The 26,652-nt window shown below is 37.6% G+C and overlaps 1 protein-coding gene and 1 long non-coding RNA gene across 12 annotated transcripts in view; one reads left to right on the plus strand and one right to left on the minus strand.

Annotated features, from left to right (window-relative positions):
• LOC102160169 overlaps nt 1–26,652 on the plus strand; it is a 387,345-nt gene that overhangs the window by 342,259 nt on the left and 18,434 nt on the right. The window lies entirely within an intron of this gene.
• The window catches only part of ADGB (androglobin), a 160,104-nt gene continuing 148,726 nt past the window's right edge, over nt 15,275–26,652 (minus strand). For both annotated transcript variants that reach the window (XM_021072116.1, XM_013992506.2), the window contains 3 exons: nt 19,722–19,812; nt 18,549–18,732; nt 15,275–15,976 (listed from right to left, as the gene is read on the minus strand). In XM_021072116.1, the coding sequence (XP_020927775.1) occupies nt 15,791–15,976; nt 18,549–18,732; nt 19,722–19,812 (461 nt within the window). In that variant the 3' untranslated portion in view covers nt 15,275–15,790. The remainder of the gene's footprint in view (nt 15,977–18,548; nt 18,733–19,721; nt 19,813–26,652) is intronic.

The following is a 26,652-nucleotide window of genomic DNA, read 5'->3' on the forward strand; positions in this document are numbered from 1 at the left end:
ATCCATATATAAATTTGAATGTTTCTACAAACTGACTGTTGATTCCTGGGTCTAGTACTGGTTTTCCACACTCCTGCTCCTGCCTGGGAGGGATGCTTCTCCAGCTTTGGACTCCTAGGTTAAGCAGGGTTTTTTTTTTTTTTTCAGTATCATAATTTATTTATTTTGCTTTTGATGGGGGGGGGGGGGGCACACACCTATGGCATATGGAAGTTCCCAGGCTAGTGACTGAATCAGAGCTGCAACTACCAGCCACACCACAGCCACAGCAACACCAGATCCGAGCCATGTATATGCCCTATATCACAGCTCATGTCAATGCTGGATCTTTAACCCACTGAGGGAGGCCAGGATCGAACCTGCATCCTCATGGATACTAGTCGGGTTCATAACACGCTGAGCCACAATGGGAACTCCCCAGTACCATAATGTAAAAAACAACTTTTTAAAAGGTTTGTTTTGATCATCTTTATCCATTCTTCCCACACCATTTTGAGCACTGTAATTTTGAATGACAAAGGGACTATATATATATTTTTTCACATAGGATATAAATACTCACCATTTATTAATTCTTGCTTCTGTCTCAGGTTGCTTTTTGTTTTCATTTTCTGAGGGGAGAAGAGACCTGGTAATGAGAACACTTTAGTGTGGAAAACCTGAGTCCATGGTTTCCACTTACCTGCCTTTAGAGACACTGAAAGTGAGGAGAAGCTGGGGAGCTCCTGAAATGTGATAGCAAACTTCTGTCCACTGCTGCGATAGAGATGGGGGCCTTTATAGGTAAATCGATGAGTGGTAATAATACCAGACTTAGTTTATCTGCCCAGTGACAACACCTTTGGTAGGTGTGGTCTAGGTATGAAGTGCTCAAAGTGCAAACAGGCCTTCTTTCCCTTGAGATACAATTGAATGCTTGTCTCCTAGCAACTATGAAGAGAAGGATGAATGGAAGGTGAAAATTAAAAGGGGGCAGACTATGAGAGAGCTGCAGGAGGGACATTGGATCACTGAAGATTTATAAAGATGTAGCTTTCCTCCCCTGCTGTGCTCAGGAGAAAGTTTACATAATGAACTTAAATTCTGTTGGGAATTGAAATAAATTGATTTGCAACACCGCATTTTCTTCCCCTTGGCCTTCCTTAGTTTTGGGTCCTCACAGTAAGATTTATTCTGAATACTCTGTTATTCAGCCTTTTTTCTGAGGCTTGGAAATCATTTTACATTTCACCAGTCCTTTAAATGTGGCATCAAGTTGTCCTGTAATTGACTTGTCTCTGCTCTATGTTTTAACACACAAAATTCCAGCCAAATTAAAGTACAACAGATGGGAAAAGTCACTTGGAAAGGAACAGCTAGAGAAGCAGTTTTACTTCCTCTTTGAAAGCTAGGATTAATATACTGATTTCAGATAAGTGAGGATTCATTTCAAATCCTTGAACATAGGTATGTGAACTGAATCCAAACAGCGATTAGTTCTTCTTTTGAGCCTGTAGGGACATCTCCCCATTGCAGCTGGTTCTGTATCTTGGTCACCTTGTATCTTCATCGCCACCCCAGATGCTGAGCCCTTGCTCGTGTGCTGCACTGCTCATAGCTCCTGGTGTCAACCTGACACTTATCAACCCCATTCATATATAGAAAGAAAGCAAGAAAATCAGAGCTAGTCAGGACAACTCTGAACAAACCCCAAACCCCAAAGCCCTCAAGGGCATTATCTTGTTCTTTGATATAAGGTCCCATTGAGGATATTGACCCTGATACAATTCACCAATTTGATTTGATTTCTACAGTTTTTTTTGAATTCATCTTTGAGTATGTGTATTTCATTCTGTACGCTATACACTCTAAATCTGTGTAGGTTTACATATCCACTGTCACAGCCAAGATTCTGGGCACTTTCAACACCACCAGGATACCTGGTGTTGCTCTTGTGAATGAAACCAGGCTCCCTTCTCCAAATCCTGGCAACCAGGAATGTGTCCTTTATTTCTAAAACTTTGTTGTTTCTAGAATGTTCTATAAATTGAATCATACAGAATGTAACCCTTGGGGACTGACTATTTTCACTGAATATGATTCCCTGGAAATTTACCCAGGCCATCGTGTGTTGTTTGTTCCTTTTTTATCGCTGAGAAATATATTCCATGGTATGTGTTAACAGCATTTGTTTAATCATTCACCTGTTGAAGTGCATTTGGGCTGATTCCAATATTGGCCCTTGTGAATAAAGCAACTATGATAATTCATGGAAAAGTGTTTGGGTGAACATAGTTTTCATTCCTGGGATAAATGCCCACAAGTTCAATTGCTGGGTTATGTGGAAGTTGTGTGTTTGGTTTTTGGGGGGAACTACCAAATTGTTTGCCGAAGCGGCTGTATCATTTTATAGTACCACCAGCAATACATGAGTGATCTAGTTTCTTCTTATTCTCACAGGCATTTGGTGTTGTCAATATTTTCTATTTTAACCGTTCTGATAAACTATGCATTGATATTTTTTTTATTTTAATTTACATTTTCCTGATTGCTAAGGGTGTTGAAAACTTTTGGAGTGTTTATTTGCTATCTCTCCATCCTCTTCGGTGATTTCTCTTCAGGCCATTTGCCCATTTTCTAATTGTTGACTTTTGGGTTTGGAGCATTATTTAAATATTTTAACAACTAGTTCTTTGTCAGATATGTGGTTTGCAGATATTTTCTGCCAATGTGTGGCTTGACTTTTTATTCTTTTTATATGACACTTTGCAGAGCAAGTTTTTTTTTTTTTTTTTTTTTTTTGTCTTTTGTCTTTTTGTTGTTGTTGTTGCTATTTCTTGGGCTGCTCCCGCGGCATATGGAGGTTCCCAGGCTAGGGGTTGAATCGGAGCTGTAGCCACCGGCCTACGCCAGAGCCACAGCAACGCGGGATCCGAGCCGCGTCTGCAACCTACACCACAGCTCACGGCAACGCCGGATCGTTAACCCACTGAGCAAGGGCAGGGACCGAACCCGCAACCTCATGTTCCTAGTCGGATTTGTTAACCACTGCGCCACGACGGGAACTCCTGCAGAGCAAGTTTTTAATTTTGACGAAGCTCATACTACCAATTTTTTCCTTTTATGGATTGTGATTTCGATGTCAAATCTAAGAATTCTTTGCCAAATATTCCAAAGATTTGATTTTATATTTTTTTTCTAAAAGTTTTACAGTTTTATGTTTCCAATTTGAATATATCATCCAGGAGTTTTTGTTGTGACTCAGTGGTTGACGAATCTGACTAGGAATCATGAGGTTGCGGGTTCGATCCCTGGCCTTGCTCAGTGGGTTAATGATCCGGCGTTGCCATGAGCTGTGGTGTAGGACACAGACACGGCTCGGATCCCGTGTTGCTGTGGCTCTGGCCTAGGCTGGCCGCTACAGCTCTGATTGGATCCCTAGCCTGGGAACCTCCATATGCTGCAGGAGGGGCCCAAAAAATGGCAAAAAGACATAAATCAATCAATCAATCAATCAATCAATCATCATCCATTTTGAGTCAAATTGTGTTTGAGGCAAGAGGTTTAGGCTGAGGTTCTTTTATCTTTTTTTTTTTGTCTTTTTTTTTTTTTTTTTTTTTTTTGCTATTTCTTTGGGCCGCTCCCGCGGCATATGGAGGTTCCCAGGCTAGGGGTCGAGTCGGAGCTGTAGCCACCGGCCTACGCCAGAGCCACAGCAACGCGGGATCGGAGCCGCGTCTGCAACCTACACCACAGCTCACGGCAACGCCGGATCGTTAACCCACTGAGCAAGGCCAGGGATCGAACCCGCAACCTCATGGTTCCTAGTCGGATTCGTTAACCACTGCGCCACGACGGGAACTCCCTCTTTTATCTTTTTCTTTTCTTTTTTGTCTATGGAGGTTCAGTTGCTCTGGTACCATTTGTTGTATATCGTTCTTCCATTGAAGGGGTTTTGCATCTCAGTTAAAAATTAGTTAGGCATACTTGTATGGCTCTATTTCTGGGTCCTCTATTCTGTTCCACTGATCTACTGTCTACTATGCTGCCAATATCATATTGTTTTGATTATAATAGCTAAATAGCCTTAATATTGGGGAGAGGAATTCCTCCTCTGTCAATATTGTTTCAGTCACTCTAGGGCTTGTGCTCTAGAGAATCTTGGCTCCCTAGGGACAAAGATGTTTCTATAGCTGTGTTCTTCCTGCCAGATCCTGGAACCTGCCTTGGTATCTCATGGAAAAAAAGAAAATTGCAGGCTTGGCAAGGAACTGTAATAGTTTCTCTAACTGCTTATTTGTGGTGGGGCTCCCATTTGATTATCCTTGCCTGTGGTGTCAGCTTAGCTGATATTGTCCGAAGGATTCCCATTCTAATGGGGAAAAAAGTGAACCCACCTTGATTGCTTTCCTTTGCTAGTTTGGTGATCAGAAAACAATGGGTCTGGGTAGTCTTCTTTGTTGTGTGGAGTGAAGAAAGATAGCCTTGCTCCTGTGCTGTTCCTCCAGTTCTGGGATCCAAGAACAGCTCACTTTCCTACAACCCTCCAGAAGTCTCCGTTGGTGTTCTCTGACATCTTTTCCAGATTTTATAGGTCTGCTTAGTGGAGAAGAGCACAGACAAGACTAGAAGTCAGGGTTTCTCAAATAGCTATCTTTTAAAAACCAAATAGATAAGCAACTGCTTATTTAAACTAAAAAGGTACTGGTCTATCAAGAAAAGCATGTGAAACTTTATGCAGAACTGAACGGAAATCCGAGAGACTGGAAAGGTGTGCTATAGCCCCAATGAACCAATGTTCTTATACTTTATTGAAATGCTTAAGCCATTTTTTTTTCCTTTTTCCTTTGACAAGAATAGAGTCTGGGCTAAATTCCAACTTGAATAAGTGTACTGATCTTGCACATTCCATTGGCAGTGTAAATCACAGGCAGTTTTCTTCATGTTCTGTCTTAACTAGTGGAAAAAGACGGCTGTGCACACTGGGATAGCTGTTGAGTTCTACTGAGAGCTGCCTGGAGAGGAAACACTTTTCAATTAATTATCCCACCAGATTTGCAGTAACACCAAAGCCCACCAAGCTTTGTATTTGCATCAGCATTCTGTTTTCCTCTAATTGAAACCCTCTTATTTTTCTTGTCATTGTTTTTGAATCTGTTTAGTCCTTTTATGAAAATAGAGAGATCTGTTTGCTGAAAAAAAATAATGTTGACATTTTCAAGTGCAACATTTGGATGAGTGTATTAGCTCCTGCCAAGGATTCTGTACACAACCAGTTCTCTGCCTCCCACATGGCCGTCCTACTGCAGAGTCTCCACCTCTACTTCTTAACTGACGACCTTCCAGTTAAATCTCTTTCTTCTTACTTCTTTCTTAATAACTGCTGGCACAGAGTTCTGACACCAAACAGTATTTTGTATTTAGATACCATTTTTTTTTTCAGAAGACAATTTTTAAAACATAGGTTTGGAAAAGGTTAAACATTGATAAGATGTCCAACTCAATTTTTTTGAGGACAGATTTAAACTAGATGACTTATACTCTGTTTAAGAACCTCCAGAGGAGTTCCTGCTGTGGCTCAGCAGTGGTGAACCCGACTAGTATCCATGGAGATTCGAGTTCGCTCCCTGGCCTTGCTCAGTGGGTTGAGAATCTGGTGTTGCTGTGGCTGTGGCATAGGCTGTGGCTCCGATTCAACTTCTAGCCTGGGAAATTCCTATGCCCTGGGTGTGGCCCTAAAAAGCAAAAGCAAAAAACAAACCAAAAAAAAAAAAAAAAAAAAAAACCTTCCCTCCAGAGAAGTAAATAAATTTCATAACATTTGCCGATACATTCTAATAAATACTGAAGAGCTTTATTTCCAAGAAAATGTCTCCAAGTTGACTACGTATTAAGCCATTCTTCAAAGAAAAAAAAAAGCCGCTAAAAGAAAATAATTTTTTTACTCTCTCACATGCTAATTGAAAACTAAAAATAAATTTCTAGAGAAGTAGTTGTTAGAATTTTATGGGTTAGAGACTTCTTAATAATCTGATGAAAGTTACAGATTTTGTCAAAAGAAAATATGTCTAATTACAGGAGGCTCAGGGGTCACCTAAAGCCCACTCAAAGCCTCCAGTTTAAGAACATTTGCTCTGGAATGTAGGTCATTGTTTTTTTGAAAACTTCTAAAGTATGTATTCTAAATTTCAGAATCCCTCAAATAGAAACTAATTCAAGGAATAGAACCCAAAATGAGTTTTGCGTGTATAAGTTATGATTCTTTGGTTATATATAACAGAAACAAACTCTGGTTAACTTAAGAAAAAAAGTCACTGGAGAGATATTTAAGTAACTCATAGATTTTTTTCTTCTTTTTACAGCATATCTGAGGCATGCGGAAGTTCCCGGGCTAGGATCAAATTGGAGCTGCATCCACCAGCCTATGCCACAGCCATGGTCACACCAGATCTGAGCTGAGTCTGGAGCTCATAGCAACACCAGATCCTTTACCCACTGAGGGAAGCCAGGGATCAAACCCGCATCCTCACGGACACTATGTTGGATTCTTAAGCCATTGAGCCACCACGGGAACTCTGAATAACTCATAGATTTGAAGAAAAACCCAGGCCAGAAAGGACAGCAAATGAGGTAACAGATCCTAATATAATGAACAGTCACTTTGAGATGCTCATGACTCAGCTTTAGCTCTTTTGTTGCTAATAAAAGTGAAACCACAAAAAACCGATAATAAACAAACAAACAAAAGACCACCCAGAAAACAGGATTCAGGGCAGATAGAGAGAGGAAATGAAATGTACATCACAGTATCCACAGATTCCTGGGAAGATAAGAATAGAAATTTTTGCTATCCTTTTTTTTTTAACTGACTTTGCTGTTTTTATTATTATCATCACAGTTATTCTATTCTTATCTCTATCCATATACAATATATCTACAGGAATTTTGAAGAACTGCAATACATGCAAACACTCGTCAGCTTCTAGGAAGGACATACTTTCAAACAGTCACTTCAGAGGTGGCAAAAAAGTATAACAGACAAAAAAAAAATTCTATGGAACCAGGGACCATGGAGATCCCCTGAACAGAAAGGTCTTTCTAGAGAGCAGAGTCAGACCTGATCCAAGCTCTTCCCTATTGCTTGGAAGAGGACTTTCACAACATCTACCCTGAGGGATTTCAGAATTGCTACGAAGCAGTGATGGGTGTGGTTACTGTTTATTCTCTAACCCACAATTGTATATACTTGTATATTGGAGTTGTGTGGCGGAAAAAGGGCAAGAATCAAATAAAGGGATGCCCTCTGGCCAAAGACATCAGTAAAAGACACAGTGTCACAGGTTTGGAATATGCTCATTTTAACTGCATGACTATGAGATCCCTGGTTGCTTTCATGGGTATAGATTAAGATCCTACTTGGAGAATGAAGCTATGATATACGTCTTCTGTGAATGTTGCAAAATAACATTGTTGACAATCGGCCATATGTCTTCTGTGAATGTTGCAAAATAACATTGTTGACAATCGGCCATCTGGTGTTAACACAGTCTTTTAATGGTATACATCTTTTCTAAAGCTCTGTAAACTGTATTTTTTAGTATTTTCACTTGAAGGCCATTCTAATACATTTTGTGAAAATGATCATAGGCATTGACTTAGGCCCATTTTAACATCAGCTTAATAGCCCCAATTATGAAAATTTATTCAAGTATAATCTACTGAGAGCCTACTGTGTGTGGTATCATGTTCTAATCTGTGGGTAATTAAGATGCATAATATATGGCAATTATGATGTAGTCCTGGCACTCAAGGAAACTATAAACCATTAGAAAACAGAGAAAAAGTCTTTATAGAAAGTATCATAAATGATCCTAGTGTGACAAAGTAGTTAAACAATAATGACACAACTGAAAAAATAGAGCTTTTTGGCCACATTTGAACTATCCAGGATACTGAAGGCCAAGGGTTATTGAAATGTGCAGATGATATATGAGGAATTTTCACTTCCCTTTAGGACATTTTAAAATTATATCTGTAAAACACACCTGAAACTCTTTGGATTTTTTCCTGCTTTCTTCTTTGTACTTATAGATGACTAAAAGGTTAGTGAAAAAGGATGAGTAAAGATAAATAGTCTGTATGGATCATGATTTCTGTTGGAAATCATCTTCTGAATTCAAGCTGACTATTCTAAAAACTATTTTCATAGAGTGTTAACTTTTAAAAGTCAATCTGGTGACCTCAGATGCTTTGCTATGGAAATAAAGCTCCTTATACAAACTTTAATATTATTTGCCAAAGGTTGTTTTCCGTATATCCTATTGTAAAATATGCAGGCTTTGTATACATGCTACTTTACAAGCAACAGAGTTAAATATTGACCGAGTTCATGGAGAAATACATGAAAACTTCAAAGATCCTTGAGAAAAAAATATAGAGCAACAATTTTGTATTATCTTATTAGTTAATGAAACGGTCATTGATGAAGTTGTATCTAATATAATTTTGGTCATCTGCACAAGTTTAAACTAATCTTACTGTTGAAAACAACATGTAGATTTTCAAATCCATAAAATGTTATAAAGATATTAACCAACTTAGCCCAATTTTACCCATGAGGTATAATCATGACTTATTTAATTATTTAAATATCAACTGATAAGTCTTTACTATGTAACTTGTTAATTTGGAATCTTTTCCACTAAGGCAAACATCATTTTTAATAAGTTTTCTTTGTATCCGTCTAAATATATCAACCACCTACAGTGGAATGAAAGAGACATCTATATGCTATCTGAATTGGTGATTCTGAAACCATCAGTTTGATAAACATTGAAAATAAAGAGTGTCATTATATTATATGCCAGATGGGGAAGGGATTTACAGATCAGTGAGCATTTATAGTTAACAAAATATATTAAAAGTGTTTGACTTATTGGAATAAAGTTAGAATTGTTTAAAGTTATAGGTTGAATATACATATGTATGAATATATGTGTGTGTATGTATGTATGTAAATCATGTATAAACAATGATTATTATATAGGAGGCCAGGGGTTGAGGGTGGCAGCACACAGTTTCTTCTCTGAGGCAAGGTCCCGTATTACATGGCTCTTCTTTCCACTTCTCCCTCTATTTTCCTATTTTCCAAAAGTCAGTGGATGCAAAGGTTTCTTTTGAATGAGACAGAGATGCAAGATAAATATTAGCCAACATGTCAGAATCTGTGCAACATTTCATATACAGAATATATGCAATATGTGCAAATAGTTTAACAGAGGCCTCAAGACTAGAAGTCATTATTTCATGTTTTTGGAAATGTGATATCTAGAAGCCAGTTAAAAGTTTATTGAAGTTGTCAGCAATTTTCTGATTCACTGAAATGAAGACTGTCCTTTGTTACATTTCAAAAAATACTTGAGTGAACACTTTTGATTTTGCAAATGGAAAAGCCACAATCCTATTCTTTCAGTGGAGGTGTTGGAGGCACTGAGGAATTAAATTGCTCTTGTAATGATGATTCATTATCATCAGAGTTGCACCCTGGGGATTATTACTACTGACTCAGAGGCAGGCCTGTGACTGCAGAACAGGAAAACTATTTCTCTGCTTTTACAAGAGGCCCTGAGAAAGGAGGGGTTGACCTTAAAGTACTTAGGAGGTTGTGCAGAGGTAGGAGGTAGGAAATTAGGAAGAAAGAAACCAAATGGTGAGCCATATACTTTGTTAGAGTCAACAGTCTCAGGATTGTAGGAACTGCAATATGCTTCATAGCTCAACCTCGCTTAACTCAATCAACAAATGGAGAACACTTATATGGCTATGTATTCTAATAGAGTTATTTATTAACTCTGATCCACAGACATAACTATATTCAGTTTCCCAGCAATCTCTACTGTTTTTCTATATGAGGATGATCTCAGTGGGAAAAATGCCATCTCAGTGGAAGAGAATATTTAGGAATTACTGGCGGTGGGGCATTTTGGGTTGTCCCAATAATAGGAGAGAACTACTGCTATTTAGTAGTAAAAGCCAAGAATTTTAGACACCTCTCAATTTTTTTAAAGTGTTACATACAATAAGGAATTATCTTACCTCTTTTGTATGATTTTAATGGCTCATCATTCGTGTAGTCTAAAAGGAAGGCGGTGAACCAAGAACATAATTTCATAAGACATATTAAGAGATAAGTAGTTTTTGCACAGTCTTAAAGTTCACTGACTATTTCAGGAATGCAACTGTTGTGTACAATAAGGGCAGACTAAACATTGTTATCTTTGAAAAGGGTTGTTCACTGTTTTGGAAAATGTATCACCAATAGCAACCTCATTCCAAATATTTGAGTCACAATTGCAAACCACCTGTACGTCAGTCTGTATGTGTACCTGTTGCATTTTCAATAAATTCAGGTATAGGTATGAACATTGTAACTTATTTAATATACCATGTATTTCTAGTGTAGTCAAAATATATACTTGCAGCTGAATTTCACCTAACTTGAAGGGAATTAAAAATACCAATACTACTACAGTTGACACTTGAACAATGTAGGGGTTAGGGATGTCAATCCCTGTGCAGTTGAAAATCAAGTATAATTTCTGACTCCCCCAAACTCAATTATTAATAGCTTATTTTTGACCAGAAGCCTTATTGATGACATAAAGAGTTAACACATATTTTGTATGTTATATGTAGTCTTACAATAAAGTAAACCAGAGAAAAGAAAATGTTTTTAGGAAAACATAAGGAAGAAAAAATACATTTACAGTATTGTAATGGATTTATTGAAAATGTAAACTTACTTTGTTTACAAGGTGAATCATCTGTCAGTATGTGCATCAATATTGTCTTAAATGATACAAAATACTGTAGATGTTATACTAATGACTGACACTAGACTTCAAAAATGAAAAAGTATTCACTGTGGCACAAAAGATTAAGGATCCAGTGATTTCTCTGCAGTGGCTCAGGTTGCTGCTGAGTCATAGGTTCAATCCCTGGCCCAGGATCTTCCATACGATGCGAGTGAGGCAAAAACAAATGAAAAGATGCTGTGAAAAAGAAGTCCATATTTATTTATAGGTATAACAATTCATGCATCGATAGTTAAGAAATGGTGATACGTCTATGATTGCCTAGTGTAATTAGTACAATTTCTTCACGGTAACCTAGCCTATATACTAGGGAGTGAATTGTCATAAAAATTTTATGGTATCCAATATAACAGTCATATCCATAATACAGTATTGGAAATAATGTTACATTTTTTAAGATGCCATTTACCTGTGATGATAGGCTGATATGCAATTTCTTCAATTGCGTGCAAGGCATACTGTATGGCAATATATTTCTTTAAGAGCAAAGTTTGAAAACATTAAGAAAACTAACACATATTAATTTTATATTAAATATCACTCACCTTGTGTCTGTGTAAGCATAGGTGATCTACTTCCATACAGAACATTCAGGAGGATCTGCAGGATGAATTATTATTATTATTATTTTAGGGCTGCACCCTGGGCATACGGAGGTTCCCAGGCTAGGGGTCTAGTCCGAACTGTAACCACTGGTCTATGTCACAGCCACAGCAATGTCAGATCCGAGCCGCGTCTGCGACCTATACCACAGCTACGGCAATGCCGGATCCTTAACCCACTGAGCAAGGCCAGGAATCGAATCCTGTAACCTCATGGGTCCTAGTTGGATTCGTTTCCTCTGCACCATGACGGGAACTCCAGCTGAATGAATATTTAAACAATGATGATGATGATGACAAAAAAGTCTTATTCAGTTCTTGCCATATAGGTAATAGATTGTCACACGAACGCACATGTTCACAGCAGATAAGCTTATCAACGGTAAGGCACTGTGATGATTTACTATTCATTTCGTGGAAGCGGCTCATCATAAAGGTCTTCATCCTCATGCCCTTCACAAGGTGTAGGCTGAGGAGGAGGAGAAAGAGGAGGGTTGGTCTTGCTTTCTCAGGTGGGAGAGGCGGAGGAGGTGGAGGAGGTGAAAGGGGGAGCAGGTGCACTCGGTGTGGTGTAACTTTATGCAAATATGTTGTAGTTTCTGTTTGTTTGTTTTTGCTTTTTTATTTCTCTAAAAATGTATCTATACATGTCCAATCCTTCTTACACTGTTTGTTTTCATTTCAGTGCCCGTATCATAGAAGGGACCAGGTTGTAAAATGAGTCTTGAATAATTGGAACCCTTCTGTCAGATTTGTCTAGTGTCAATTTGTTCTCTGGCACTGCTTCTTCTAAGTCTTCTTCCTCATCATCCAGTACTGGTTTGGAAGCACTCACTTCCATCAGATCATCTTATGTTAATTCCTCTGGTGCAGTGTCTAGTAGCTTTAGAATTCCTACAAGATCTTTATAACACTTCACCCCCCATCATTTTTGCCATATCCACAATCTCGTTCATGATTTCCCTAATTGGCTCTGTCATAAATCCTGTGAAGTTATGCACAACATCTGGATGCAGTTTTCCTCAGTAGGAATTGTTTTGAGCTTGGTGGTTTTTAGGTGTTTGTTTGTTTTTTCCTATGGCAATGATACATCTTCAATAATGTAATCCTTCCGGGCTGTCATGATGTTCCCTCTATCAGGGTTTTCTTTCATAGCACTGGCCATCCTTTGCCTAGAGTCCCATGTGTAATGATTCTTAAAGGTCCTTATTAGCCCTGATCTAGAGGTTGAATTAGAGCACTGTGTTTGGGGGCAGATAGAAAACTTAAGACTCCTTCAATGTTGAAATCATGGGGTTCTGGGTGACTGGGGACATTGTCCAATATCCAGAGAACTTTAAAAGGCACTCACTTACCGGCAAGGTACTTCTGACTTCAGGGACACAGCATCAATGGAACTAATCCAGGAAAAGGGGTCTCATTGTCCAGACCTTCTTGCTGTACAACCCAGAGACTGACAGCTGGTGTTTATCTTTTCCCTTATTGGCTTAGGGTTAGCAGATTTATAGTTGAAGGAAGTCCTGATCATAAACCCCACCACATGGAACAAAACAGTAGACTTAGCCTGTTCCTTCCTGCTTCAAATCCTGGTTCTTTCTTCTTTTCCTTACTAATAAATGTCCAGTGTGGCATTTTTCCCTCCAGAATAAGATAACTTTTGTCTACATTAAAAACCTGTTCAGGCAGATATCCTTTCTCATCATTTTCTTAATGGCTTCTGGGAACCCATCTGCTGGCTGCCTCTGGGTCGGCAGAAATTGCTTCTCTTGTTATCTTGACATTTGTTAAGCCAGACCTCTTTCTAAAATTATCAAACCATCTTCTGCTGGCATTAAATTCTCCAGCTTTAGATCCTTCAACTTCCTTTTGCTTTAAGTTGTCATGTAATGATTTTGCTTTTTCTCAAATCATTTTAGTGTGTATAAGGATACCTTTCTTATAGCAATCCTGCACCCATACACAAGCTGCATTTTGAGTACAAGATAAAAAGATATTTCTCAAAAAACAGAAAGTTTTTGCACCTGCTGGCATAGCTGCAATGATTGCTTCATAAATTTCCTTTCGTTTTCTTTTTTCTTTTTTTTTAATGCCAGATTCATTTATCTTGAAATGGTGGGCAACCACAGATACAGACCTCAATCTATGAGACCTATCAAGCAATTCAACTTTTTTTTTGAAATGTCATGACTTTTCTCTGTTTTTTTGGGGGGGATCACTTTCAGTATCATATGGGTCCCCTGGTGTTATTCAAGTTTTATAGTATTGCACTAACTACCATGAAAAATTCTCAATCACTAGAGATCACTTTTTACTGATATGCCATTTGATGAAGAGATTACTGCTTACATGGAGATGCTTAGCCTCCCATGACATTTTAAGAGGGTACGCACAACATTCGAGCTGGCTGCAAAAGTAACAGGAAGTGGCTACAAAATTATTATAGACTGCAGATAACTTGAACACCACATCTTTGTTTACATTTCTCTTGACTACAAATGGCACCATGTATGATCTGTATTTATTTTGACACATTTTAACTTTTTATAATACATTTGTGTACATTTCATGGTAGTAAATGATAAGATACACTAGTATCCACATATGTTTTATGCATTCATGACATACCTTTTGCTTAATTTTTAAAAATGTTTCTAGGCTATGCAGTTCACCTGTGAGTTATTTTTTCAAATTGTTGCATATCTCCAAAATTTTTTTCCAATATATTTAATGATAAATATCTGTGTAATAAATGTTTTTATACCTGCACATTCAAATTTGTGTTGTTTGAAGATTAACTGTACTTGAATGTCCTTCCTTTTTTTTTTTTTTTTTTTTTGGCCTCACTGCAGCATATAGAAGTTCCTAGGCCAGGGATTGAATTAGAGCTGCAGCTGTGATCCAGGCCAGGGATCAAACCCTTGCCACCAAAGAGAGAGCACCAGATCCTTAACTTGCTCTCCCACAGCAGGAACTCCATGTACTTGAATATCCTGATACAAACCCGCACACAAATTTTCAAGTAGACAGTATGGTAAAAATTTAAAACCAAAGTGTTCCTCAATAGAGAATTAGTTGAATAAATTATGGTACATTGTGCCATGGAATATTACATAGTAATTAAAAATAATACTTTTGACTAGAAGAGATTTCGTATTGTTTGATGAGAAAAATCAAGATACAGTGAGATCTGCATGATAAAATGTCAATTTGTAAAACAAGCCATGATATAAAATAAAATGATGTATAATTATATGAGATGAGTGAAAAATGGAAACATCCATATAGGTTGTTACCATGAATTATTTCTGGGGGGGGGGGACTGGTAGTGAAGGAAAGTGCAGGCAAAGAGTAATAGAGAAGCAATGCATGTGTTTCCATATTTAATTAAAATTACAAATACACATGTATAAAGAGTTAAAATTTTAATAATAAAGGTTTAAAATTAATGAAAAAACCAAAATCCAAGTGAAACAGCTTTGACTGGTTCAGAAATGCTATGGGAATTTTCATCTGAGAAAGTCATGAAAGTGTGGTTTGGGGAAAGTCAATTTCCTACTGTGTGTCCCAGTTAAGACGCTCACTGCATTTTTTTTTTTTTTTAACTAGCATACACGAATATGTTCTGTGTTATGACAAATACAGTGCTGGAACACGTAACAAAGGTGACCATTTTCTTTAGGCCTGGCTTGTCCCCTGACTCACTGTTAGGATTTGCACTTCTAACACTTTGTGTGTGTGCTTGACCCACAAAAGTTCTTGCCCAGTGAGGGGCATTTGCTGGTGTTCTCCTTAAAAAAAGAAAGAAAGAAAGAGCACAAGTCTGCAGCATATTTTTATTTAATTTTTAAAAAAAATATTTTTTTATTTTGAGCATACTTTTTCATGCTTGAATCTATACTGATGCAGACTGTTAACTATCTGTTTAACGATTTTGAAGCAATTTTAAAAACATTTTAAAGTCTTTAGGGACAAATGAACAATAGCTATTTTTCTCGCTGTTAAACTTTTCAAAGGCAGTCCTGTTTGACCCCTTATGGTCCTGTTCTAATACTAACTAAAAGAGAAGCAATTCGGAGTGAGACACATACATTTTGTTCCATTCTGAATAATTTTAGGCTACCTTTATGGACATTAGAAAAATTTTAACTCAAATAATAGCTTCCTGGGAAAAACTAATTCATTAACATTAAAACTCAGAAACTATGTCTAAGGTGAGAAAACATCTATTTTCAATTGACCTAATACAATTTTTTTTTATCAAAGGCAAAGTCATAGATAATTAAAAATAAGTTTTTCTTCTTCCTCAGAGAAAAAGAAGTATGGGGCCTCTCCAGGTTACTGCTTCTTTCCTTTATTTTTTTTCTTTGAGTTAGGAGCTGGGCCCTTCTTTTCTGGCTCCACACGTCTGGCGGCTTCCTCTGCAGCCAGATCCTCCAACCTTAAGCGCTCCGCTTCCAGCAACTTGTTTCTGTACTCCTCCCGGATATTGAAGATCTTTTGCCGGGCTTCATCTAAGGAGTCCTGTGGCAAAACAGAAGTCCAAACAAATAAGCGCCACAGAGAGAGCCTTATTTTGATTCCAGAAAAAAACTGCATTCTCTCTAGCCTTTCCTCATGCCATTGGATGCATGTGGCAAATGACTGAATAAAGATGAAAACGAGGCTGTGGTCTCAAATGTTTATGTTTGCGTAAAACATGAGATAACAGCAAAGGGCATGTGAGATTTTACAGAATGCCAAATAAAAGCATCAGTAGAAGAAAAAGAAAGAGAAAGGTGAAGGAAGAAATAAGCAGAGATTTTGGCAAAGCAGTTATCTGCTTTAAATGGGCTCAGAGATCATCGATATAAAATAGGCAGCTGGGTGGTGTCTCTCACGCCATAAATGAGTAGTTCGCCACACGTATTCTAGCCTCGACAAACTGTATCTGATTTGTACTTGAAGAACTTTTAAATAATATCACCTAATGGAATGCTTATCTTTGCTAACAATGTGGTTTCCAGTCTCACCATTTCAGAAAAAGCGTAGTCATCAAGGACACCGAAGACCTATATTATCTAAAGCCAAGATCATTTCTCATTCCTAGTCTTACTTAAGCACACCCTCTCCTTCCGGAGGCCACCTGGTTTCCTGGACGCCACATCCGCTTAATTGTTCTTCTACGTTGCTATCTGCTCCCTGTCAGTCACTTCGGCTGATTTCTCCCTTTCTCCTTCGTCTCTTATGTGGAGGCGGCCATGAAGCAGATCTGAGGCCTCTCCCCTTGGGTTAGAGCTTCTCTGACCCTAAGGCTTTACATTCTATTTATACACTGATTGGGTCCCCCATTCTTTAAAAATCTCCAGCCAGATCTCTTGCCCACATTCCAAAATCACATATCTTTTTCTCAGCATTTCCACATGACTATCTAATAGTCTTGTTTTCATAGAATAGACATAGCCAAAAAAAATGGTTCCAAACTGAAATGTTATGTATCCTTCCAACCATCAGGTATGATAGCATGTGGTCCTTTCTACTGTTTTAAGCCCCCCCAAAAGTATGGTATTTCTTTACTCCTTTCTTTCTCTCATAAGATACCAACAATCCATCTGGAAATCTGGTTGATGCTATTTTCAAAACACATCCAGAGTTCAGCTGCTTTGCACCATGGCCTTGGTAGGAAGCACTGTTACCTCTTACATGCTTACTGCAGTAGTCTTCTCACAGATCTCTCTTCTTTGATACTAATCTGTTCTTCACACAATATCCAGAGCAGACCTTTTCACGCCTAAGTCAAATCATGCTCCTCCTCTGCTCGTTAGAACCCTGTCGTGCTTCCATATTTCCCTCAGAATAAAAGCTAAAGTCTTTGCAGCGGCCTGCTCAGTCCTGCATGATTATCTTCTCCACCAGCCTCTCCCCGCGTCCTCACTGACCTCTCTTCCACTCATCTACCCTGCTCACTCCACACCAACGGCTCTGGCCTCCCTGCTGTTCTTCCGCTAAAACATCCACTACGCTCTTTGCTTAGGGCCTTTGCACCAGCCATCTCTTCTGAAACATCGTGTTCTGATTCTGTTTTATTTTTTTCTCAATACTAGTCCCTTTCTATCACATTATACAATGTATTTATTATTATGTTTGCATCTTAGCATCTATTTCCTCCCTAGAGGGAGTCTTTGGAGTGTGTATGTGTTTGCTGCAGAGAAAGAGAGGAAAAAAAAAAAAAAAACCTTCACCCTCCATAGTGAAAGTCATCCATGTAACACTTAGCAAACTTCCCCATTTCTAGTATAACGATACTTCTCTTTATGATTAAGCTTGATCTCTCACCCCCCCCCCCCCCGCTGCCTTTGGATTATGTGTAAACAAAGCACCTTGAGCCTTCTGCTGGGATAGGGGAGTGACAGTCATCTGGCTACAAAAAGTCAAGGTGGTAACCTGAGATCTAACTGCTTCCAAAGTAGCTTTAAACTAACCAAACCCAAAGCCTTTTTCTCCCTCTCACTTCACCTTCACTTTTTTTGCTGCGCCAGGATGGGAACTCCCATCACTTTCACTTCTTAACAAGGCTGATGCTACCAGCCACCATTTCTGAGCCTGTGGGGGAGTCTGTGGAGCAAAATGGGTTGATTCTTAAGAGTTTTTCTACTGCCAGTTTAGGAGTCAGCGGCCTCAAGTCTGTTAATTCCATCTTCCTCCAACTACTTTCCAACTTGACGAATATTTTGCTGTGGTCTTCATTCCCATTCTTCCCATTTTGTGGATAGATTTCCAATACTGTATTTCAGAAGGATTTTAGGGGGTGAGTAAATTAGATGTGTATAATCAATTTGCCAATTTTCTGAGAACTTGGGAACTGAATGTTTTCAAGACTTCTTTCTACCTTTCTATCATTCTACAGTATCTTTTTAAAAAAAATTATTAAAGAATAGTTGATTTACAGTGTCATCCCAATTTCTGCTGTACAGCAAAGTGACTCACTCATACATATATATACATTCTCTCTTTTATATTATTTTCCATCATGGTGTATCTCAGCAGATTGGATATAGTATCCTGTGCTAGTAAGAATTTGTCGGCTGCGATGGAAGTATATGCACTTTGAACTCACCTGCATTTCCCCGTACATCTCCAAAACTTTATCCTTTATTTTCAACCTTTCTTCTTGGTCAATGTCTCGAATGCTGAGGATTCTGGACCTATATTGTCGAAACTGATGAACCTCCTCTGCCTTTTGCATTGCCTGCTGCTGATTCAGTTCATCCGTTTGCAGCAGAATATCAGTATCTGTTTTCCTTGATTTAAAAACATCAAAAGGGATACATAAATTATTTGAAAATTCAGGAATGAACTTTAGCACTCAAACAATTAAAAATCATATCAACAGGGTGGTGGTTCAAATCAAATCAAATATTAGGACCAGAAATCATAAACCATTATTTTTATGTGGACTATGCTCCATTTATTAAGTCACTAATATTTTAGGAAATTATTTTAGAAAAATATCAGCAAAATTAGATGTGCTATGTGAAGAGATGTTTGTGGAATGGTGTCTGAAACTGTGAGAATATTTCTTAGGTTTTTTTTTGAATTTATGAAGCTAAATAGGTTTGAAAATGTTTCCAAACTTAAAAATGTTCTTAGATTAACTCTCTCTATTGGTGCTACTGTTTAGTTCTTAAGAAAGTTCGATTAGGAGTTCCCGTCGTGGCACAGTGGTTAACGAATCCGACTAGGAACCATGAGGTTGTGGGTTCGGTCCCTGCCCTTGCTCAGTGGGTTAATGATCCGGCGTTGCCGGAACCTGTGGTGTAGGTTGCAGACGCGGCTCGGATCCTGCGTTGCTGTGGCTCTGGCGTAGGCCGGTGGCTACAGCTTCGATTCGACCCCTAGCCTGGGAACCTCCATATGCCGCGGGAGCGGCCCAAGAAATAGCAACAACAACAACAAAAGACAAAAGACAAAAAGACAAAAAAAAAAAAAAAAAGAAAAGAAAGTTCGATTAAATAACGGCAGCAGGTATGATGGGAGTTTTCCATAGTTCAACTCACCTTAACCAGGCAACAAATTTAATCTTATCAGAAAACATTTAAATGCTTTTATAATTAACTCATAAAATATTTACTAAATTTGAGATGCAAGTCATGTACTTGTAAAAATCTAAATACACTGAAAATATATTATTTAATTTTAAATTTTCAGTTGTTTAGCAACTGCCTATTGACAATCTACCCAAAATTCTAGGAACTCAGATGTTGGCATTAATCATGTTTATGAAACTTACTGTATATATTGACTTAAGTCTACACATTGTAGTTTTTTCCGAATAAGTTGTGGAGACATTTCCAAAATTGTTGGCGATCGTGAACGAGGCCCTGTTTAAAAAAAAAAAAAAAGTCCCAGGCTTTCAAAAAAGCATCAACAATGATTAACTAAAGGATTGTGTATCTCATTTAAATTTAAATACTTTGGACTTGCCTTACTTAATATGATTTTAATGTGATTTAATGACTTCACTGAAATATAATTATATTTCACATTTATCCTCCAGCTGGTGTTACTATACTTAGGTTTTTGTTTTGGTTTGTTTTTTTTTGGTGTTTTTAGGGCTGCACTCGCGCATACGAAGGTTCCCTCCCAGGCTAGGGGTCGAATCGGAGCTGTAGCTGTTGGCCTACACCACAGCCAAGCAATGCCAGCTCTAAGCCGCATCTGCAACCTTCACCATAGCTCACAGCAACACCAGATGCTTAACCCACTGAGCCAGACCAGAGATTGAACCCGGGTCCTCATGGACACTAGTCAGATTTGTTTCGACTGTGCCACAATGGCAATTCCAACTATACTTACGGATAAATGAAAAAGATAAATTAAATATAGAAAAAATGAATATGCGCTATAAGAATAGTAAGAAAATTACTCTAATTATAGTAAATGAAAGCAGAGATTAAAAAAAGGTCACACTTTGTTGCAAAATGTCTTTATAAACAGTTAAATTATCCAATATTTAAAGAACTTGGTCTATCTGTGAAAGCTATGTTAAACACTATGGGGGGTGGGATATAAAAATGTTTTGAGACACAGTATCTGACTTTTCAAGAAACTTTTAGTCCAGGAGAATAGGCAACATATAACAAGCAAACACTGATAATCAAAGTAATAGTAGTTTTTTACCCCACAGATTCATATGAATCCACAGGAATTGATTTAAGAAAAAAATTTTAGAGACTAAGCTATTAACCATTCAGACTTTCCAGATCATTTAATCTCTCTTTTCAAAAAATGAGATGTATAATTTACATACCATAAGATTTATCAATTTTAAAATATAATTCAATACTCTTTAGTAAATTTACAGAGTTGTGCAACCAGCTGCATCACTATCAGATCTTTAACCTGCTGCCCCACAAGGAAACTTCCTGACTGCCTCTTCTTTCTTTCTTTTCTCTTTTTTAAGATTTTTTTTTCTATTATAGTTGATTTACAATGTTCTGTCAATTTCTGATGTGTTGATTTACAATGTTCTGTCATTTCTGATGTACAGCCAAGTGACCCAGTTTTACATATATATACATACATATATGTATATATGTGTGTTTATATATACGTATGTGTGTGTGTATACATTCTTTTTCTCACACAATCCTCCATCATGTTCCATCACAAGTGACTAGATATAGTTCCCTGTGGTACATATCAGGATCTCATTGCTTACTCTTTATTTAGATCTTACAGAATTTCCTTAAAAGATGTTTTATAATATTCAGTATACAGGTCTTTCACTTTTGTTAAATTTATGTCCATACATTTGTTATTGATACTATTGTGAATGAAACTGTCTTAATTTCAGTTTTTGACTCTTCATGGATAATATGTAGAAATGAAAGCAATTTTTATATTAATCTATCATGTGATCTCACCAAACTCATATTAGTTCTAGATGATATTCTTGGTTCTTTTTCTATGATTTCTTAGGATTTTCAATATAGCACATTGATTTTACTTCTTCCTTTCTGTTTTACAGTTTTACTTATTCCTTTCTGATATGGATGTGTTTTATTTCTTTTTCTTGACTGAACTGGCTAGAACCTCCATTAAAATGTTGACTGCAAGTGGTTAAAGTGGACAACCTGCCTTGTTGAAAGTGGAAATCACTATGTCTCTTTTATTATCCCAATCTCTTTATTTAATTTTTGGCTGATTTTTTATTCTTCCTGACCAGTATCACAATCTCAAGCTGCTATAATGTTGGCTATTCCAACTACTTGCCACCATGTTCACTATACTTGCAACAATATCCATGAGTGTAGAACTTTTCCATGGCGCCTCAAATCAGATAAATCCCTTTTAGCCTTGGCAACAAAGCTGCTGATTCTCCTAGCTACCATGCTACAGACCTTGGGGTTGATGAGAGAATCCCATATTAAAATATGATACATCCCTGCAGTAGGCTGGTAGGCTAACAGTGGTAGACAGACCAACAGACTTCCAAAGATATCCATGTCCTAATCGCTGAAAAGTATGAATATGTTCCTCATAAGGATTTTGCAGATGCAACTAAGGTAAGGATCTTGAGAGCAGATAATCTTACATTATTCAGCAGGGTTCAATGCAATCACAAGAACGCTTTTAAGGGAAAAAGAAAGGCAAGTGAAAGAGTGAGAATCCAAGAAGTAGATGAGGTGATGGTCATGGAGGAAACAGAGAGGGAGGGATAGAAAGAGAGACAGAGAGACAGAGAGATTTGCAGCTACTATTCTGCTTGATTTGAATATGAGGAAGAGGCATCAAGCCTCTTCATTTAAGGGGGATGGCCCTTGAAGCTAGACATGGAAACAGATTGTCCCCAAGAGACTCCAGGAGAGATGCCGCCCTGCCAGAAGCTTAATTTTAGGATTTCTGCCCTCTAGAACTTCCAAAAGTTTGTGTTATTAGTCACTAAGTTACTGTTACTTAGTTATTAGTCTCTAAATTTGTGGTTATTTGTTACAGAAGCAATAAGAAACTAGTTCATTTGCTTTTGTCTTTTTTATTTTTAATAACTATTTTTCATTTAGCTTGTATGCCTTCAGAGTTTTTAAATGTTTCTTGATCAGTTTTTTTCCAGGTTATCATTGCTTTTGGGGGAGAGGAGATGTCAGGTCTTCACTCTGCTATGCAAATAATCCCACCCCTGCCCCCATCCCCACCCCACTGACTATTTAATCTGACTTTTCCCATGTGCTTGTAGAAGTCTCCAGGAATATTGCTAATTTTTTAATTTATAACAACTTGTTAAAAGGGATATTCATTCAGAAATACAATCTAATGTAAAACTTAAAAACATTAAAAAAGTAACATCAAATTAATTTTTCATTTTTAAAAAATACATAAAGGATTTCCCTTGTGGCTCAGCAGGGTGAGGATCTGGCATTGTCACTGCAGTTGAGGACAGACTACTTTGGCCTCTAAGTCTGCCGTCCTTGCTCACTCTTACCTTTCCTGTTTCCTGAATGTTCCGTCTTAGCCCAGACTGCATCTCAATAAGGTATAGATTATAGACCATTTGCATAAGCTTAGAAATTCCCTTAAACCTCTTTGCAATGAATTCTGTCATCCTCATACCTCACCCTCAAGCAACTTTTGCCTGTTCTGAAATTTCATACAAGTGAATCATACACGAAGTATTCTTTGTGCTCAGCATCTATATTTCAGTATAACGTCTGTCTGTGGAATTCATCCACACTGCATTAGTAGTTTATTACTTTTTAATGTTAAGTATTTGATGTATGAACATATTACAACTATTTATCCATTCATCTGTTGATGGGTATATGTATATTGTATTCCCCCCTTTTGGCTATTATGAATGAGGCTGAAATTTTTCCTTCTCTATCTGACTTATTTCATTAAGCACAATACCTCCAGGTCCACCCACATTGCTGCAAAAGGCAAAATGTCATTCTTTTTATGGCTGAGTAGTATATATATCCATATGTCATATAATATATATTATGCTATATATGTGTATATATATATATAATTTCATCATCCATTCATCTACTGATGGACTCTTAGGTTGCTTCTATATTTTGGCTATTGTAAATAAATATTGCTATGAACATGAGCATGCTGGGGTGCTTGCATCTTCGTGAAATAGTGTTTTTGTTTTCTTCAGATGTATACCCAGGAGTGGAATTGCTGGATCATATAGTGCTCTATTTTTAGTTTTTTGAGGAGTCTGCAGACTGTTTTCCACAGTGGCTGCACCAATTTACATTCCCATCAACAGTCACAAGGGTTCCTTTTTCTCCACATCCTCACTAGCATTTGTTCTTTGTGGCCTTTGTGGTGATGACTATTCAGACAAGTGTGAGATGATATCTCATTGTGGGTTTGATTTGCACATCCATGATGATTAGCATGTTGAGCATCTTTTCATTTGGCTGTTGGACATCCCAATGTCTTCTTTGAAAAAATGCCTGTTCAGGTCTTGTGCCCATTTTTAGTTGGGCTGCTGGTTTTTTTGATATTGAGTTGTATGAGCTATTTAGTATTTTAGATATTAACCCCTTATAGAGGCTCAAAAGTATCAGAATCTTTTGTTATTATAGTAAAGAGCCCTTTGAAATTTGGAATTTTCTTCTTCACTCTGAAAAATCACTCAAAAGTATGGTTTAGCCATAATCAAGTTTCAATTAAAAAATTCTCAGACTGGTTTAGGAATTTTGAGAACAGAACCATTATTGGCATTTCTGAGGATGCTTTCTTCCAAAATATCTTTCCTATCTGAGTTTCGAACAAGCAGAGAAAGAAAAAGACCATTCTTTTGAAATAGGTGTATATGTATATGACTTGATGTGAGGTATGTATAGCTTGATGTGAGAACCCTAGAACTAACCAAACCTTTCAGCACCCCTTTGTCACAGCTATTCTTGTTTAACTCAGGGATGAGCAGGAGACTTAGGGTTCCTGTGGGCAGTCCAATTTATTCTTTCCAAACACATCAATCAGATGACATACTTAGCCCATCGGCAACAGAAGGTTCATGAGTTGCTTAGGGAAAACTGTTCCTCAAGGAAGTCAGGTATGTGGGAAGATAATTTTTTTCTAACACTCTCCATCGAGGATTTAGGTTCATTTTAGTCAATAAACACAAATCCATATCATACAGAAATGAACCAATTGGTATGGCTTGTGCACCACTGAAAATTTCTGTCTTTGGACATTTTAGAAACCAAATACTTAAAATTTATTATAAAAGATGTAACATACTACAGATAAAACAGGAGATCTGTGTTTAGTGACAACAGTATATGTGATCACTGCAATTTTATTACTCATAGACAGGAAATTATACAAAAATATAACTGCTACTTAAAAATTATTAAAAAAATTTTTTTGTCCTCTTTTATCTTGAGATTAAATATGTAGTAACCAGGTCCTTGAGCAGATGACCAATTGTGACAATCAAAATGAAGACTCTGTATTTGTATATACATATTTTTCTATGTTTAACCCTAGCCATCACATATGCTTCACTTGATAGCTCTTCTAGAATTTTTACTTCAAAAGATGTGGTTATCTGAGCAATAAGAGCAGCACTTACTGATATTTTCCTTCCGCGTGCTCTGCTCGCGCTCTCCTTCCCTGCAGGGGATGACCCTCCACTTTCACTGCTTGTCGATTTTGTCAGATCCTTCAGGCCCTTGCTCATTTGCCACTTCTTCCATAGCATGCTCCCTGATGACAGGGTCTCTCTGCTATCTAAACTCAGGGGACTCTTTGTGTCTGACTCTTTCATTGATGATGTCTCTACTACAATATGATATAGGCGTTACTGAAAAAACTTGCATTCTATGAAGTCACATACAAAAGGAGCGAGACATATAGAATACATACTGTATGATTCCAGATATGTTAAGTTCAAGAACAGGAAAAATTAATTCATGGTGATAGAGGTCAGATCAGACTAATAGTTACTTTAAGGAAGAAAAAGGCTGGGAAGGGGAATGAGGAGGACTATTGGGATGTATTAAGTATTTTATATCTTGATCTGAATGGTGGCTCTTGAGGATACACATATGTGAAAATACATAATGCCATATGCTTAAGATTTGTGCCTTTGTTGCATGTATGTAGTATGATAAGGTCAGTCTTCTCTCAGCTCTGTTTCCCATCAGGCCTCATCCCTGACTTGTCATGAATCCCAGTTTTAGCAAAAAATCCTGCTAAACTAGTTTATTGAGAATCCCCCTATCTTGATACCCAGTTAAGCTCCTCTTCTGCTGCCCTTGATAGTCAATCAAATTTCCCTTTCCTGACCTTTGCTACCTAAGTAAATTCCTATAAGTAATTTTCCATCCACGCCCTGCCTATTTGGTATTAATCTCAACTTTGTCACTTTTCGGATGTATGATTTAGGAAGGATAAGGCGAGCCTCTGAGCTTTGTCTCTAAATCTGTAAAATGAGGATAGTAATGTTTATGTTATACCTACTGTGAGTCAGAGTGACATAATAAACATAAAGCACTTTGAGCATCCTAGAATAACAGGATTGGGAGATATCTGTTGTTTATAGTCTTGGTGTGAAAGCTAAGGGGCATTACTTTTACAATGATTATCAAGTCACACTCCTGAAGATGTAAAAGTGGAAAAGCATGATTTGAGATGTGAATGTCTTCAGCCTCCCTGGACAGCTCAGGGTGATGATAGACGGCGGCAGCCAAGGGTCTGTGAGAAGACGGCGAGCTCTGTCTCTGGGTAGCTTGTGAATTTTACTCAGAACCTATATCCTTATTGGTAAGTTGGAAACAATGTTATATATCAGTGAGTTGATGTATCAGTATAAGATGAAATTATTAGTATTTCACAGTTTCAGGCCTAAGGCAGATAGCTCGATAAAAGCAATTAGATTCATTACTGTGATTCTTATTGCTATTATTTACCACTATTGTGATTAGAAAGTACCAGATTGACAGTTGTAACAGCTGCCTTCAAGTTCACGTACCTTCTAATGAGGCTGCACCCTTATTCTGACTTCATCTTTTCTTAAATGGGGAAAATCATATACTTTTTCCCTGGGGGGAAAAAGTAAAAACCTGCTTGGTGAAAAGAAAATGCTTCAGGGTCTATTTTCTTACAGGATCATGACTTATTTTTAACACTCCTTTAAGAACATAGATTCTGAAAATTTTCTTTTGACCAAGCCTGACTTCTTGACTAGCTTTTAAGAG

This window comes from Sus scrofa, chromosome 1 (assembly GCF_000003025.6).
Source record: "Sus scrofa isolate TJ Tabasco breed Duroc chromosome 1, Sscrofa11.1, whole genome shotgun sequence".
Taxonomy (NCBI): Eukaryota; Metazoa; Chordata; class Mammalia; order Artiodactyla; family Suidae; genus Sus; species Sus scrofa.